This window comes from Equus asinus, chromosome 22, assembly GCF_041296235.1.
Source record: "Equus asinus isolate D_3611 breed Donkey chromosome 22, EquAss-T2T_v2, whole genome shotgun sequence".
Classification (NCBI taxonomy): Eukaryota; Metazoa; Chordata; class Mammalia; order Perissodactyla; family Equidae; genus Equus; species Equus asinus.
The window spans coordinates 19509109-19528193 of record NC_091811.1 but is presented as its reverse complement, the minus strand read 5'-3'; the positions used below and the strand labels follow the sequence as shown (position 1 = coordinate 19528193).

The window sequence follows — 19085 nt, the reverse complement described above, 5'->3', positions numbered from 1 at the left end:
CCATTTTAACAGGTGTAAGGTGGTATCTTAGTGTAGTTTTGATTTGCATTTCCAAGATGATTAGTGATGTGGAACATCCTTTCATGCGTTTATTGGCCATCTATATCTTCTTTGGAAAAATGTCTGTTTATATCCACTGCCCATTTTTTAATCGGGCTGTTTGTTTTTTTATTGTCTTTATTGTTCAGTTGTGTGAATTCCTTATATATTATGGAGATTAAGCCCCGTTGGATATATGATCTGCAAATATTTTATCCAGATTGGTGGGTTGTCTTTTTGTTTTCATCCTACTTTCTTTTACCTTGCAGAAGCTCTTTAGTCTAATGAACTGCCACTTGTTTATTTTTTCTTTTGTTTCCCTTGTCTGAGAAGACATGGTATTTGAAAAGATCCGTTTAAGTTTGATGTCAAAGAGTGTACTACTGATATTGTCTTCCAGGAGTTTTATGGTTTCACGACTTATCTTAAAGTCTTCAATTTTGAGTTTATTTTTGTGTATGGTGTGAGATAATGGTCTATTTTCATTCTTTTGCATGTGGCTGTCCAGTTTTCCCAACACCATTTGTTGAAGAGACTATCTATCTTTTCTCCATTGTATGTTCTTGGCACCTTTGTTGAAGATGAGCTGTCCAGTCTAGATACATTTTTGAGGAAATTTTTATGGATTTTTTAGGTTAGCTATCCTATTTGTGCATTATTTAGAAAATGTCTTCTCCATTTCCTTTCTCCTTTGCTTTTTTCCCCCATTTCATCTCCACTAGAATGCAGACAAAAGAAAGTGGTGATACATAATAAACACACTGGGTTGGAAAATCACCCACTTTTTTCCTCTTTGTAGGGAAAAACACAGTTCTTCATCTCTTGTGTGTCTCCTTTACTTTCACACAGCTGACACCACTTCTGGTCACCAAATCTGTGGGGTTTTTTCCCCATATCAAACAATTCCGTGACACCAGTTGGGTGCCTTACAATTTAACTTAATTCTGACATTATCTACCTGAAGATAGCATCAGATCCCACAGATTAAGAGCTCAGTCCTACAAGACTGCCCCCCATTTCAGAGGCTTATCATGAGTGGTAGGTCCCCAGGTTACCCAAAACTTCTGTCCAACTTGGCTACAAATTTGAGGTTCCCATGATCTACTCCCCCTTGGATTTGATTATTTGCTAGATGGCTCACAGAACACAGGGAAACATGTTTACCAGTTTATTTAAGGATATGACAAAGGGTACAGATGAACAGCCAGATAAAGAGATACATAGGATGAGGTCTGGGTGGGTCCCAAGTGCAGGAGCTTCTGTCCCTATGGGGTTGGGGTGTGTTCACCCACCCCTATACACGGATGTGTTCACCAACCTGGAAGCTCTCTGGATCCCATACTTTTCGGAATGTTATGGAGGCTTCCCCATGTAAGCATGATCGATCATTAACTCCATTTTCAGCTTTTCTTCCTTCTCAAGAGAATGGGGGGTGGGGGCTGAAAATTCCAGACTTCTAATCGTGGCTTGGTCTTTCCAGTGATCAGCACTCATCAAGGAGCCCACCCGGAGTCACCCCATTAGAACAAAAGACACTCCTATCACCCAGGAAATTACAAGTGTTTCAGGAGCCCTGTGTCAGGCACTAGGGTCAAAGAGCAAATATTAGAACAAAAGATGCTGCTAGTGCTCTTGTCACTTAGGAATTTAAAAAGGGTTTTAGGAGCTCTGTGTCAGGAACCGGCGGCAGAAACCAAGATAAATATTTCTTATTATAAACTACCATTTAACACATACTCATTTCAGATGAAATGCTCCTTTTAAATTTCTCCAATCACACTACATTGGTCACATTTGTCAGCCATGTAGGGGAAAATGGTGTTAGAATGGTAATTCCATTTTAGTTATTATGTTCTCTAGTGTATAGCTTCTGAAATACTAAAAATGAGTGTGTCAATGTTTATATTTAGCTAAACAAACATAATTCTTATTTCAAAAGTAAATTATTATTAATATTAGCAATATCTTACACATTGAGGGCTTATCTACCAGACACTGTACTAAGTACTTCATTGACTGTTTGTCATTTAATTCTCATAACATTCCATTGATGAGATAGACACTAATGTTAGTACCTCATTTAGTATGTCATTGTCAAAAAGGACACTGAGATGCAAAAAGGCTAATGAATTATCCAAGTTCACACCACTATTTAAATGGCAGAACTGGAACCAGACAGTTGGCCTGCAGAACCTATCTTCTTAGCTAGTATGCTCCTCGTGAATGCCGGAACAGATTCCCTTTGTATTCGTGGTAGGTATGCTCTGTTATGTCACCAAGAACACTAAAGTAGCAGATACTGAGCCCTTGCTCCTCCGGGAAGTACAGGGTTAGGATCTTGCGAGCCTCTGGTCACAGCATTTTGGTCAGCTGATCAATACATAACCTTGCTATATGTGTGTTTCTGTTTAAAGACACTTGAATATATTGTGGTGATTAATTTACACTGACCTCTCCACCAACAGCACTATATCTCATGCCTGAATAAAATTGATCTAACGTATATTTTCTCCATAAAGCACATCACAGGCCTCTTGTGCTTAGGATACCACACAGCACTGCAGCACTGTGCTTGGGGACCATTGCCAACAAAAAGCCTAGAAATGAGAAAAACTTGGCACTAAATAGACTGTGAAAAGAACACTAGCTTACACTATGAGAGCCGACATAAGAAGGTGCCGCCCCACCTGGGATAATCACAGCTGTGTATGTGCATGTCCAGCGATTCAAATTTTTTGTCACTTTGTGCATGTCCTGGAATGACTGTGAAAGTTCAGTCAATGTTGATTTTGGGGTTACAGATAAATTTCAGTGAGTGGGCATATTCACAAATAGGAAATCCATGTATAATGGGTATCTATTGTAATTGCTAAAACTCTTGAATATTCTGTGCATTTTCTAGATGGAGGGAAAAGGAACAAACAGCTGAGGCAGAACTGCATATTGGTTAAGGACCTGGGCTTGAAGACACTTAGATCCATGTCTGCTACTTGTGACAGTGGAAAATTACTTAATCACACTGTATCAGTTTCTTCACCTGTAAAATAGGCAGGGTAGTAATAGTACCCATCTCTTGTGAGGATTAATGATATAATGTACATAAGCATGTAGAACAGTACTCAGTATTTAACAAATGCTAGTCATTACTATAATTCCACCATAGGCACAGGAATACTAATAATACATACAAACATTTAAATATAAGGCATAGGCAGCTGTTGTGTTGGTAACAGAAATTGAGAATTTTCCTTTCCTGACACTTACAGATTGGATGAGCAAGTTAATGACCTTTCTGTGTCTCAGCATATTTTTTTGTGAAAATGGGGAGAGTACTAGCTACCAGGCAAGACTGTTGTGAGAAATAAATACGATAGTGAATGTGAAAGCATTTTGTAATCTTGAAGGTGCTGTATAAATATTAGGTAATATTATCATTATTGTTATACAGAATGTTTACTGTTGAAATCAATGACAATTTAGTTGCTTCACATATCACCTTTTAAATTTTACTGTGAGGTATACAACACATTTGAAAGAGTGTCTATAATGAACATGTACATTTTAAATAACAATAAAATGATCCCCCATGAGCTAGTTTTAGAAGTAGAATGCCGGTTTTAGAAGTCGAATGCTACCAGTGATCTCAAGGCCCCTCTGTGCCCGTCCTCATCTCCTTCCTGCACCCTCCCCCTCCAAGTACCCACAACTGGGAATTTTGTGTTTATCGTTTCCTTACATTTTAAAAATGGCTTTACCACCTAAGTGTATTTCCCCAAATTATACAATTTTAGATTTGTCTATTTTTTAACATTGTGCAAATGGACAATTTTGTTTTTCCTTTTGTTAACTTACTTTTTTCCACACTCAACATTAAGTTTTTGCGATCTATTTATGTTGATGCACATAGCCAGTGGTTCATTCATGTTCACCATTTACACTAAACCATTATAGGAATATATCACAATTGATCTGTTCTAATAATGGATGTTTATTTCCAACGTCTTGCTGTTGTAAATGATAAACAATGTTGCAATGAAACTCTTGTACATTTCTCCTAATTACATCCAGCCCCTGGATGTATGTTCCTACCTAGTGTATTTGCAGGAGTTGCTTTCTTAACTCCTGTGATAAAGCGTGAACATGTTCAGCTTTAGTAGGTACTGCCAAACTCTCACCCGTTCCCATTGTCCTACGTTCTGGTCAACACTGGGTATTGACAGATTTAAAAAATTTTTGACGATCTGTGGTGTGAGACCTCAGTCAGGTGTAAGACTCTTTTCTGAATAAGGGGATTACTCTGGAAATCAAGTATTTCCTCAGTAAATCATCTGCCGATTCTAGTGACTATAGTAGGTAGTAGACATTCTTCCTGTTGGATTTGCATTTGGTAGTGTACTGGGATGGCAGAATTGGGAGGAAAAGTAGACATCTTTAGTGTCTGATCCTTCTTCTATTTACATCCAGCACCCGCCAATGCTTCACATCCTTGGGATCGAGTGGAGATTCTCTAAGGATGAATTATTGCTGCAAACTTCCCTGGATCCAGATCATTATCCATGTTCTGCAGCTGTTGAGGTTAGAACACCTAGGAGGAAACAGGTATTTTTTTAAATCAGGAAAAAGAATCCTACCTCCAGAGTTCTCATCTTGAACTTAAGTGTCTCCAAGTGAGACATATCCTTTGCTTTTCAGGTTTGTAGGACCTGATAGAGTTTTTTCCACCAAGCTAAGGTGACTTTGATCCTAAGTTCTGTAGTTCTAGGATTTTTTCAGTCTTTTTTTTTCTCTCTTGGCTTCTAGGTCACTATCTTTCAAACTACAGATATTGATTGAACACACCAGGTGTCAGGCACCGTTTTCGGTATTGGGGATACAGCAGTAAATCAACTGGACAAAGTTAGAATTTATTACCCCTCAGGTTTAGAGATGGTAAATTCACAAACTGGGCCAGTTTAACCTGACATAGTGGCTGCAGCAGAACACTGGGGAGCAAGGAGTAGGAAAGGCTAGATTTTGTCAATGGCTGACTTCATTTACTATTTAATTAAAACATTGTGAACTTATCCTAAGGCTAGAACAGTGTTTCTAACTTTTAAAAATGTTCAGTTTTTGAATTAAAAAAATAATACTTGCGCACTGTAAAAATCAAAGGCAACATGTATAAAGTAAAAAAAGTGAAAATTCTTTCTCTACTTCTCCTCTTCCCAAGTCCGTTTCCCAGGAGGTGACTGCTATTAAATGTAGTGTGTATCCTTTTAAATAATCTTTGATATACATGTAAGCAAATGTTGTGTTGTGTGTTTCTGAACATTGCATATACTCATTTTAAACTATAGATATAATTCTGCAACTTATATCACTCAGTAATTTATAAGGCCATTTCTTCATTATTTAATTTCTAGCTTTTGCTTTTTGGACTCTCATTCTCCATGTTATTATTATGGAATATTTAAAACAGATGAATAAGAATGCAAAAATATAATTAACATCAGCTTTATCAAGTTGTAACTAATCAGCTTTATTAAGGTCTTAACATACTTTTGTGCTTTTATTTTATATTTGTATGACTCCATAAGCAAAACATAGTTTTATTTTCATGTTTTAAAATTTTATGTGAACAGTTCTTGATTTACTTTTGCAAGTTATTGCTATTATTATAAGAGTAATATAAAGAAGGGTATAAAATGAAAAAGAGTTTCTCTTCTTTTCCCTTTTGTATTTCCCAGAAATAATAGCACCTGTTAGGTGTCTCTGCTATAGTGCCACAATTATTTTATGCCTATCAAACCTCAATATTTTATATTCATTTTTTATACAAATGACCTAATAGTATACTTTTTCTTATGTACCGTGCAGTTTTCACTTATCAATTTACCTTTTTATGTCAACATATAGATCAATCGAAATTCTAATGGACACATAGTACTTTATTGGTAAAAGTATAGTAATTTATTTACTTATGGAATTGGTCAGACTGATGGACATTTTGATTATTTCCATTTTTAATTACAAAAACACTGCCATAAATATCCCATATAACTTTGTGTACTTGTGAAGTTATCTTTATGGTTTATATCAAATGAAAAGCACAGATATGTGTACAAAACTGCACAAGTGTACTATTTTTGAACCAATGTCTTGGGTGTTTCTTGTAGCAGATAGCGTGGTGTGGTGAGGGAGCGTTAGTTTGTAAATCATGAGACATTAAGTTCCAATTCTGGCTGCAGCACCAACTGTGTCTTTGGACAAATGATTTAGTAAGTCTGGGATTCAAGTCTCTCATATGTAAAATGTGGGATTTTAACTATAAGATCACTAAGGTCCATTCTAAGTAAGAAAGATCTGTAAATTATGATTTAAATCTTATTACAATTTTTATCACTGCATTTGTAGCAATCTCAGGATTTAGGAAAATTATACTTTAGCAAGTACCATTTCATAACAGATAACAGTACCCTGAGCAAAGGCAAATCAGAATTTAAGAATCTGTGATAAATAACTTTTTGTGTGTGGCAAAGAAAGAGCTGAGAAATATGTTAACTGGTGGAGATGTCAAGAAACCCATGTCTTTTACTTTTTTGTTAAATTATATCTAAAAGTAATAAAGATTTAGATGGATGCGGCCTCCGTCATTTCCAACAAAAATGGCTTTTGGTTAAGTCACATAAACTTGGAAAGTCACACATATGGGAAAATTTGCTTAATTTCTGGGACCTTCTATTCTCCAGTCCAGAACTTTTGAATTGTGTTGCTACTTCCCCCTAGTGGTGGGCAGAGGTGAATTCCAGCTGAGACATTTTAAATGTTCTTGATTCAGAAAGAACAAATTATCCCTGAAAGATGGACAGAAATGATCATTCATTTAACAAAAAAAATGTACAGAGTTCTTACTATATTCTGAAAACTATGATAGATGGTGGGAAAATACAAACATGTTTCTTGCCCTTGGAAAATAGACACACCTATAAGCAATTGAATGCAATGTGATAAGAACTAAAACTGAAGTATAAAAAATGTTTTGGGAGCATAAAGGAGGGAGTTACTAGCTCTATTTAGGGAAGTTGAGGACAGCTTCTCAGAGAAACTGATATTTAAATAATTTCTGAAGGCATTTTACCAAGGAATGAATGGGAAGAGCATTTCAGCCTGAGCAAATGTACTTAACATGAATGAGGACGGTGTGTTTGGAAAATTATGGCAATGTGATCAGCTAAGCTAGAGAGGACATTGGGAGTGAGAGTGAGGAAGAGGGTGTGAAAGCTGTCTCTAGGTGTGGCTGGAAGGAAAAGCTGGGACAAGATTATGAAGAATCATCTAGCTAAGGAGCTTAGACTTTATTGTACAGCAAGTGGAGTGTTTATGACCCCAAAAATAGAGTACAAGGTACATAATGATCTTAGCATATGATCTAATCATTAGAAATTCTCTTTGTCTTCCTTAATTACTTTTTGTTTTAAGCTGTGAAACCATGAGCAGTGTTAGATCTGTTTTTAGTTTTTCACTGTGGGTCAAGAGTTACTAGTGTGTATTGAAATCAATTTTGTGGGTGGAGAGCAACAACATAAAAAAGAACAGGATGGAATAAAACACAATAAAAACTACAAACTGCCATCATGTTTAGTAAGGGTAATATTTTGGGAAACCTTTATTTCAGTTACATATCTGCTAGTATATATATGGGTGCATTGGGTTCTAATATAAAATGTATTCTTACTTTGGGTCATAGTAAATAAAAACGCTTGGAAAAGACTATTAAATAATGTCTAAGTATGTCTCCTAATTCAAAGTTCCTATACTTATACTACCTTCCAATGATTGACTGATTTTTTGAAAGTAAATCTTATTAATTTAACTTATAGGCAGTTCGAAAAGATTCAATAGGTAGTCTTTGAATGGAATGTATGAAACGTTGAAGTTTGAGGTCTACCTATGTGTACTGACATAAAAAGGTGTCTTGATGTATTGTTAAGTAAAAAGCAAAATGCAGACACTATGTATAGTATGATTCCATTTGTGTAAATTCATATCCTCACAACACACATACTTATAAACGCGCAATGCATAGAAAATACCAGGAACGAATATACAAAAAATTGTTTACAATAGTTAATTCAATGGAGAATGAAAGGAGAATGGATCCTGAGGAGTAAGGAAGTGGACTTTAAAATTTTTAAAAAGTATTTTTTATTATAATTTACATACAATAAAAATGCATGCATTTTAAGTATATACTTTCTTGAGTCTTGACTAGTACATACACTTTGTGTAACCAATAAGGTAGTCAAGATATAGGACATTTCCACCACACCCCCACCCCAAATAGCCTTGTGTCTTTTCCTGTTTAATCCCTGATCACCTTTGGTACCAGGCAACCAGTTATCTACTTTCTGTTACGATAGACCACTCTTTTTTAGGATTTTGTATAAGTGGAGTCATACAGTTTGTACTCTTTTGGGTCTGGCTTCTTTCATTCAATATGTTTTTGAGATCTAGCCATGTCATTGTGGGTATTAGTAGTTCAAACCTTTTTATTGCTATCACTGAGTATTAGCAGTTTGGTCCTCTTTATTGCTCTTCTATTTATTTTATTACTATTGTATGTCAATATGACAGTATTCTTTTTTATTATTTTTTTTATTGAGTTACTGATAGGTTACAATCTTGTGAAATTTCAATTGTACATTAATGTTTGTCAGTCGTGTTGTAGGTGCACCACTTCACCCTTTGTGCCCACCCCCCACCCCACCTTTCCCCTGGTATCCACTAAACTGTTCTTGGTCCATAGTTTTAAATTCCTCATATGAGTGGAGTCATACACAGATTATTTTTCTCTCGCTGACTTATTTCACTTAACATAATTCTCTCAAGGTCCATCCATGTTATTGCAAATGGAATGATTTTGTTCTGTTTTGCAGCTGAGTAGTATTCCATTGTATATATGTACCACATCTTCTTTATCCATTCGTCTGTTGCTGGGCACTTAGGTTGCTTCCACGTCTTGGCTATTGTAAACAGTGCTGCAATAAACATTGGGGTGCACAGGACTTTTGGGATTGCTGACTTCAGGCTCTTTGGATAAATACCCAGTAGTGGGATGGCTGGATCGTATGGTAGTTCTATTTTCAGTTTTTTGAGGAATCTCCATACTGTTTTCCATAGTGGCTGCACCAGTTTGCATTCCCACCAGCAGTGTATGAGGGTTCCTTTTTCTCCGCAACCTCTCCAACATTTGTTGCTAATAGTTTTAGATATTTTTGTCATTCTAACAGGTGTAAGGTGATATCTTAGTGTAGTTTTGATTTGCATTTCCCTGATGATCAGCGATGATGAGCATCTTTTCATGTGCCTATTGGCCATCAGTATATCTTCTTTGGAGAAATGTCTGTTCATGTCTCCAGCCCATTTTTTGATTGGGTTGTTTGATGTTTTGTGGTTGAGTTGCGAGAGTTCTTTATATATTAAGGATAGTAAGCCTTTGTCAATATGACAGTATTCTATTACAAGGATATACCACAATTTGTTTACTCATTAACCTGCTGATAGACATTTGTGTTATTTTCAGTTTTTGACTACTGTAAACAAAGCTGTTATGAACATTTGTATATATGTCTTTTTGTGAACCTATATTTTAATTTCCCTTGGGTAAATATCTTGGAGTGGGATGCTGGGTCATATGATAAATGTATGTTTAACTTTTAAGAAAATACTAAACTTTGTTTTCTAAAATGGTTGCACCATTTTAACTCCCCACTAGCACTGTATGAAAGTTGCTCCATATCTTTATTCCATAGTCTTGCCAGCATTTTGCTGTTGTCAAGTTTTCTTTCTAAGCCATTCTATTAGTTGCGTAGCGTTATCTCATTGTGGTTTCAATTTAATTTAACATACATATATATGTTTTGAATACAAGTCCTTTGTCAGATATATGTATTGTGAATATTTTCTCTTAGTCTGTGGCTTTCTTAGTGGTAATGGTATCTTTTGAAGTACAGAGATTTTCAATTTTTATGAATCTTAATTTATCAAATATTTTATGGTTTGTGGTTTTTGTGTTTTATCTAAAAGATCTTTGCCTACCCTAAGTTTGTACAGATTTCTTTTTCCCTAGAAGTTTTAGCTTTTATTTTTAAGATTTTATTTTTTATTTTTCCTTATTCTCCCCAAAGCCACCCAGTACATAGTTGTATATTTTAGTTGTGGGTCCTTCTAGTTGTGGCACGTGGGATGCCACGGGGCCAGCAACCTGGCTTTTACACATAGCTCTATGATTCATTTGAATTAATGTTTGTCTACAGTGTGAGGTACGGGTTGACATTCATTTTTTACCAGTTGTTCCCGCACAACTTGTTGAAAACTTCATCTTTCTCCATAGAATTACTTTGGCATCTTTGCCAAAAATCATTTGACTAGGGGCCAGCTCCGGGGCCGAGTAGTTAAGTTCGAGTTCTCCCCTTCGGTGGCCCAGGGTTTTGCTGGTTCAGATCCTGGATGCGGACATGGCACCACTCACCAGGTCATGCTGAGGTGGCGTCCCACATGCCACAACTAGAAGGACCCACAACTAAAAATATACAACTATGTACCGGGGGGCTTTGGGGAGAAAAAGGAAAAAAATTAAAAAATCTTTAAAACAAACAAACAAACAAACAAAACCATTTGACTATATAGCTGTAGGCCTATTCCCGATCCTCTGTCCTGTTACAATGATCTATGTGATCTATATGTTTACCCTTATGCCAGTGCAACACTGTGATGATTCTTTTTTTTGTTTTAATTCTTGTCCCCAGAGCCCTCCAGTGCACAGTCGTATATTCTAGTTGTGAGTGCCTCTGGTTGTGCCATGTGGGACACTGCCTCAGCATGGCGGGATGAGCGGTGCCATGTCTGTGCCCAGGATCCGAACCGGTGAAACACGTAGCTGCCAAAGCAGAGTGCGTGAACTTAACCACTTGGCCACGTGGCCGGCCCTGCACTGATTCTTGTATCTGGATTCTCGAAATAAGATAGTGAAAATTCTCCGCCTTAGTTCTTAACTTTCTAAGTTGTTTTGGCTCTTCTAGGGGCTTTGTATTTCCATATGCATTTATATATCAGGCTGTTGATTTCTACAAAAAAGCCTGCTTAGATTTTCTTTTTTGTGAGGAAGATTGGCCCTGAGCTAACATCTGTGCCAATCCTCCTCCATTTCGAATGTGGGATGCCACCTCAGCATGGCTCAGTGAGCAATGTGTAAGTCCGTTCCTGGGATCCGAACCTGTGCACCCCAGGTTGCCGAAGTGGAGTGTGCAAACTTAACCATTATGCCACTGCGCCGGCCCCACCTGCTCAGATTTTGATTGGGATTGCACTGAATGTATGGATCAATTCAGCAGAACTGACCTTTTAGCAATATTAAATCTTTCAATACATAAACATGGTATATCTCTCTTTTTATTGGGGTCTACTTTAATTTCTCTCAGCAGTGTTAAATTTATTTCAAAGTATGCCATGGTTTTTGATGCTATTATAAATGTTTTAAATTGTTTTGTATTTCAATTTCTGGTTATTGCTAGCATATGGAAATGAAATTGATTTTAGTGTACTGACTTTGTATCTTGCAACTTTGGTAAACTCAGATCTGTTGTTTTTTTATAGATCCCTCATGATTTTCTATGTAAGTAAAGAAGTCAAGGCAGTTTTTTTTTCCTTCCTTTCCAATCTGTATATTTTTAATTTCTTTTTCTTGCCCTATTGTATTGGCTAGGACTTCTAGGATGATAACAGACGTGGTGAGAGTGTAACACTTCTCTTGTTGTTCACTTGTTCTTGATCTTAGCAGAAAAGCATACAATCTTTAACCATTAAACATGATGTTAGCTGTAGGTTTTACTTAGATGTCCTTTATTGAATTGTGGAATTCCCCTTGTATGCCTAGTTTTCTGAGAGTTTTTATCATGAGTGAGTACTGATTTTTTTTTGTATTCTTTTTTCTGCTTCTATTGGGATAATTATTGCTTTTTCTTTATACTGTTAATATGGTGTATTCTATTTATTGATTTTTGAATGTCAAACTAACCTTAAATTCCAGGGGTAAATCTCATTTGGTCATGGTGTATTACCCCTTTTAAACATTACTGGATTTGACTTACTGGTATTTATTAAGAATTTTTGCTCATGAGGAAATGTTTTTCTATTGTTTTCTTATAACATCTTTGTCTGGTTTTGGTATCAAGGTAATGATTGTCTCATAAACATTAGTTGTGATGTGTTTTTTCTCTTCTGTTTTTTAAGAGAGTTTGTATAGGATTTCTATTATTTCTTCCTAAAATGTCTGATCAACAATGAAGTCACCTGGGCCTAGAGCTTTCTTTGTGGTAAGGTTTTCAGTTATGAATTCAATTCTTTTAATAGATATAGGGTTATTCAAATTTTCTATCTCTTCTTGAATTATTTTTGCTAAATTGTGTACATCAATGACCATTAAAGTTATTGAATTTGTTGGCATAATGTTGTTAGTAAATGGAGATGTGCACTTTTGCTTTTCATTTTATACTCTTTGAATTTTTTGCATAGTATATGTAGGGTCCTGAAATTGGAGAATTTTGGGAAATGGCCAAATTAAGTTAAATGATTAGACAAATATAAATCTTGTATTATTCAACAATTGTTATTGCCAACTATGTGAAGGACATTGTGCTGAGTGCTGAAAAAGCAAAGTTCTCACCTTCATGGAGCTCACGGTTTAGTAGGAGATATCTGAACTACAGTAATACATTAGGTACAATGAAAAGGTATAACAGAAGCAAACGGAAGGATTAGAGAAAATTTATCAAAGTAAAAGTCACAGAGGAGATATTATTTGAGCTGATGTCAGTTTGCCAAATTGGCAGGCTAGGGGAGAGTGTCTAAGGTACCAGGTTTAATGAATATAGAGGTATGAAGAATATGAAGATCATGGACAATTCAGGGAACCATAAGTAGTTGAGGATTACCAAAATTTTAAGGGAAAGTTTGCTGTTTTTTTTTTTTTTTTAAATCTTCGATCTCTTTCTATGGATTTAATATACATATCTATCTATATATCAAAGCATCCTATAGTAATGGATCATTAATCATTTTCTATTGGTAGACATTCATGTTGTTTCCATTTTTTCACTAGTATAAACAATGCTGTGATAAACATTTTTGTACATACTTTTTTGTGCATGTAAGAATTTCTCTAAAATACCTATTAGCATATTTGCTAAATTGAAGGTTATGTACAATATTTTGATCAGTTCTACTAATTTCCGTTCCAAAATGCTAATTTACATTTCTGCCAACAGTGTATGAGAGTAGCTGATCCTTGCCAGGGATGGATATTATAATTCTTTTTGAATTTTAAGATACCACTTTGCTACATACAGTAGACAAATGAGAGACAGGTTTTCAACCAGTCAATATAAGGAAATTATGAAGACCATTGCTGTCGTAGTCAGACGAGTTCGTACATCGGTTTTGCCTTTGCTAACCGTGCTAACTAAATAGTTTTTAAGTGAGAGTTTAAATGTGACAAGTTTACATTTGAGTGTACAAGGAATATATTTACGGAGACAATTCAGTAGGATTTATCATAATAATAGAACTGGGAATAAATAGCAGCCATTAAATAGTTCATTATCTTTCCCGAATTTGTCAGGAATTGAGATGATCCCACTTAAGAGTTTAACAGGGTCAAATTTTCCAAAATGATAACTAGAATAAACATGGAAAGTGCGACAGCCCACTTCAACAGATGCCGTTCTGAAAGGTCCCAGATAAAAGGGTGCTATTAGGCAATTAACTCAGGCTGGGTATTATTAAAATTTAGGCTCTGGAGGGTTAAAATTCACCATGTTTACTACTGGATCATCCATTTCCTGTAGGTACCCAATTTGGGAGCACCGACGGGCAGATGCTCCTTTTCCGTTTGGCAACTATGATGAAAAACTGACTGCTAAAAGAAAAATATTCGCCAGATGGCTCTTGTCCTCCGAGAGAACTGCAGGCACCTGCCGGGAGCGAGACAGCACTGCTCTTCTTTATCTCCCGGGGATGAAGGTTTCCATAACGTGAAGCACGCGCGGGGAGGGCATTTTTGCCATTACCCAAGATGGCGAGGCGCGCAGCTTCATGTTTCCAGGTTTCAACATGGCTCCCCGAACGCGCGCCGGCCGAGGTTAATCTCAGGAACCAAGCCAACTCGCGCGGAAGTAGCGTCAGCGGAAGTTGAGCGTATCGCAACTCCCCGCTCCCCTGTCCGGCCCGCTTCCTACGCCCCGCCCCCGGTGGCGCGGAGAGCAGAGCCAAGATGGCGGCTGAGTTGGAGTACGAGTCTGTCCTGTGTGTGAAGCCCGACGTCAGCGTCTACCGGATTCCGCCCCGAGCCTCCAACCGCGGTTACAGGTACTAAGTCCGAGGCACTGCAGCGTACGCGTACTTGGTTGGGGATAACACTTTCTTCCTCAGGTAGCACGCCTCCCGTCCCTGCCACTGCCACCTCTGGGTTGTCACCTTGCTAGCCTCCCTACCTGGGTTGTTATAACCCTCCTCTCCTGCTCTTCCTCCACTATGAGCTGCCATCATCCTTGTTTCCGCTGCTTTAAAAAATTACCATCCAGCATCCTCCCCCCCGTCCTCCCCCGGACCCCTCTGGGTTGTCCATCTGCTCCCTATCATCCACATCCTGTCGTGCCCGCTCCATCGCCAGTCACCTTTCGTTTGCTGTTCCCTGCGTCCTTCAGCTTATCACTCTCACCCCCCACCCCCCCATTGCTAATACCCCATGCACGTTTGTGGGTAATCCTTGTGTTGTTGGTCATTCTGCACGAGCTAATTTATCTTTTGTGCTGTTGTCAGTCTTGCCACCAAATATCGTCATCCACCCTTTGGTTTTCCTTTCAGCTCTTTTGCCAGTGGGCAAAGGTTATGATCATAAGTTTTCCAATGGTTGTCCAGTCTGATTCTTGTCAATATTTTCTTGGTGATCATCTAGTATTTTCTATCTTCCTTCCCTCCCTCTCCTCTCTTAACCTCTCCTATAGCTTTTCCTTCCAGAGTTAATGCAGCATTTTCTCTGTAGGGCTAACAAACCACCTTGTAATGTAATGACTGTGAGAGTCTGAAGATGCTGTAGGAAGTCTTGAAATCATGTAGTCGAAAGACTTAATGTGTAACTGACTGGGTTACATGTTAAATAATATGAGTATGAGCCCTGGCAACTTAAGAACTGTATGATTTGGGACAAATCTCTTAAGCTCTGCAAGCCTCAGTGTTCTCATCTGTAAAATAGGAAAAAAGAAGTTAATGATAATAAAACCTGCTCTCTTTATGTACCCCACAGAAGTTTTTGGAGGATTCAATGAAATCATATAATAAATGTGAAAGGATTTAGGAAGCAGTAAAGCAGTTTATAAATATATGATACTGTTCTTATTCCTCTCTCTGAGCCACATCACCATCCTGATTTTCCTCTTGGCATTTACTACCTTGGCTGAAAGGTTATCCTCTCCCTATGCCTGTTGTTTTGCCTCCTTACCAGAGGTTCATTCATCTTGAATCGATATCTTTGTGCTTGCTGACCTGTGCACTAGACCCTGTGGGTTGTGCCTTTTGTCAAAGAAGTAGTCCTAATTTCAAGCTTTCAATCAGACCCCAAATTGACTGTGAATGGGAATCTACACGCTTTTTGATGGTAGTCACAGGTACTAATATGTGTGGCTCATCTGAGACATCACTGTTTTTGGGAAGGCCTCCTTGACCCTTCCAGTCTGGCTTGGGTATGCTGTCTGTGTGCTTCCATAGCACCTATGCTTGTGTCTCTCACAGTGGTCTTCCTTCTGTGTCGTAGTTGATTGCTTGGTCTCCTGTTTCTCCAGTCTAGACTATGAACAGCTTGAGGTCTTCTTTAACTTTATGTTCCCAGAGTCTAGCATAGTGTCTGGCACATAGTGGGCACTCTGTAAATGTTAACTGAAAGAAGAAATAAGTAGATTACATTTAATCACATAAATTAGCATTGATTGAACTGTTGAATAAGGTAAAATAGCTCATGACTTTCAACTTTAAGTGTTAAGACTTCCTAAAGGATTTGATATACATTGAAGTGGGGTTCTCTTCTTTTTCTTCGACTTCAGGCTTTTTAAAAGACCTTCCTTCTCTTACCCATCTGCATTCTCTGCCTTCACTTCCTAGTTTATCCACAGCCTTTATCCTTATGTCAGTTAACTGCACTGAGCCATCAAAGCAATTTCTTAATTTTCCTCTTTTATTCTTTTTTCTCATTATCCTTCTATGTTTTCCATGCTTATTATTGACATTTCTTATCCTCCAAGAGGCATTTTTATCATCAACCGCTCTTCTCTTAGTATGAGTGAAGAGAACAGAGCAAAGTTTGAATCGTGATCTCATTTATTTGCTGGATTACCTTTGGTGGATTACCTTTGGCAAGTCACTTAACTCTTTTGGACTTTAGTTTCCTCATCTATAAAAATGGATATAATACTACTTAGTTTGCAAGATCCTCTCACTTAATTTTTCACGAGAATGGGCATAATGCCTGGCATATAATAGATACTTGATAAATACTACTTTTCTTTCTGTCTGCGTAATCTTTCTTGTTGTTTAGCAGAACCCATTTTACCTTATGAGCACAATTTATTCTTTAGGCTGACATTAAAGGAGAAACTGGGCTTTTTAGGAAGCAGGCGAAATCCTTTCATTGAATGGCTAGTAAGATCAGAGGGAATAAATGACTTTGATTCACCTAGTGTAAGCTGTTGCTTCCCAGACTTTCACTGACCAGACTTATGGAAGGAAAATTTAGGTTGATGAGAAAATTAAAAATGATTGGAAAATGGTTTCCCAACTTATAAAACTGTTTTTTTATTCATCACTACATTCCTCCCCAGCTAAATTAATATTAAACTGTATAGTGTGTTTTTATGTGATAAAAAGAATGCTGGACTTTGAAGTTAGGCATTAATATTTATCATGTTATTGTCATTTCCTTCATTTAGAGAGAGAGAGAGAGATGACAGGCTTTTCATGCCTATTGCATATGGCTGCTGTAAGGATTTATTGCTAAGGCAAATGAAAATATGAGGCCAGTTTAGAGTATTGTCAGAAGATCAGCAAAACCAGGAGTTATTTAGGCTGGGTGTTAAGAGTGGGAGAGGAACTAAGGCTGAGGGCTGAGCAAAACTGCTGCCATGAATATCCATTCACTTACTGAGAATTTGTTAAATATTGGTCACTAGACACACACGATAAGACGACAAGGAAGCTGTCCAAAGAAACACACATTGTAGGCTCATTCTTAATATTTTCAATAACCATTTACACAGTGTCTACCTCTTGATAGTATGGTAGAATAAGTAGTGAGTCATTTAAAAAAATTTAATGGGCAGAGGACCTCTAGAGTGCTCTAATCTGGATCAGATTCAGGTACTTGAGTCCCTCAGGGCAGGGCAGCAAGAGAGAAGGCATGACAAGGATTTATCTTAACAAATCCTCTTCAAAATCTGTGCTGATTTTAATTTTCACTCTCTTCCTTTCCACCTTTTGCTTACCCCCTTGTTAAATTCATTCTTGTTCAGATAAACCTGATTGTTTCCTTTCTAACCTGCGAATATTAGTCTTCAGGTTCCTAAAGGATGAGCTATTAATGACTTTTACTTTGCATTCCCTTTTCCACACTCCTGGCAAAACAAGATCACAAATGTGATGTTTTGTAAAATTGGTCATATTTGAATAATGTCTTAGATGTCATTCAAATTCATTTATAACACAGATTATAAACATTCAGTGTTTTATAATGCTTCCATGCACTTTTGTATTTCTAGCCCACATTTGTTTCCTGAACTCTAGACTCCTATATTCAACTACGTACTCTTTATCTTCTCTTGAAAGTCTGCTAGACTTCGCAAACTCAGCATATCCAAAACTGAACTCCTGACCTTTCTTCCCAGACATTCTCTCCTTATAGCTTTCCTCATCTCAATTATTGGCGACTCCTTTGCTCAGACTAAAAACGTTGTAGTCATCCTTGTCTTCTCTCTTTTTTGTCTACCTCACATCCAGTCCATTAGAAAATCCTGCTGCTTTAAATTTGAGTGTATCCGGAATCGAGACACTTCTGCTACTCTCTTCCTAGTTGTCATCATGACTCTCCTAGATTACTGCTGTAGTCTCCTAACTAATCCCTCTGCTTCAGCACTCATATCCCTACATCTCTTCTACACACAGCAGACAAAGTAATCCTTTTTTAAAATAAAAAGGAGACCATGTCACATCTCTGCTGAAAACCTGTAATGCCTTCTTTCTCACTCAAAGTAAAAGCCAAAGTTCTTAGCATGGCCTATGAGGTCCTATGTGATCCAGCCTTCTGTTCTCTCTCCCACCTCCTCTCTTACTTTATCCTAATCACAGTGGCTTCCCTGCTTGAGGGCCAACATGCCAGGCATTTGCCTACCTTAGCCCCTTTGCGCTGCATGGTCATTGATTTGGAACGCTTTTCCCCCAGATCTCTGCATAGGTAACTCTTGCTTCCTTGACATTTTTGCTCTTATTTCACCTTAATAAAGTGACTACTCTCTTGAATGCTGCAACCTGTTCACTGTCCCGCTACCTTCCCAGTCTCCCTTTTCTGTCTCTGCATTTTCTTTTTACTTTAGCACTTAATCACCTTCTGAGATAGGAATTATTTTACTTATTTATTATGTTTTTTTTTGTCTACTGTTTAGAAGGTAAGCCTCATGAAGGCAGGAATCTTGATTGTTGGCTATTGTATACCAAGCACCTAGAATAGTGCCTGTGACTTCATACACACTCTATAATATTGGTTGAATTCAATGAAAGATAGTAATATGTTTAGGGATTTGGGAAGGCTTCTATTACCCAGTATATTTCATTTAGTAGACTTTATTGTTATCTGATCAGTAAAACACTATTATATAAAATATTATCTACAGTATGGAAATAATATCATCATGACAGTTTTTTTTTAATTGCTTTTATTTGTACTTATACATGTTTTTATTGATGTTTAT

At 37.3% G+C, this 19085-nt stretch overlaps 1 protein-coding gene across 4 annotated transcripts in view; it reads left to right on the top strand.

The window, feature by feature from the left end:
- NECAP1 (NECAP endocytosis associated 1) overlaps positions 1-19085 on the top strand; it is a 42154-nt gene that overhangs the window by 7085 nt on the left and 15984 nt on the right. For 2 of the 4 annotated variants that reach the window (XM_070494593.1, XM_070494592.1), the window contains 2 exons: positions 10827-12392; positions 13923-14442. In XM_070494593.1, the coding sequence (XP_070350694.1) occupies positions 14348-14442 (95 nt within the window). In that variant the 5' untranslated portion in view covers positions 10827-12392; positions 13923-14347. Of the gene's footprint in view, positions 1-4503; positions 4639-9055; positions 12393-13922; positions 14443-19085 lie in introns of those variants that run through there. The other 2 variants (XM_070494594.1, XM_014850980.3) reach the window with 2 other exon arrangements.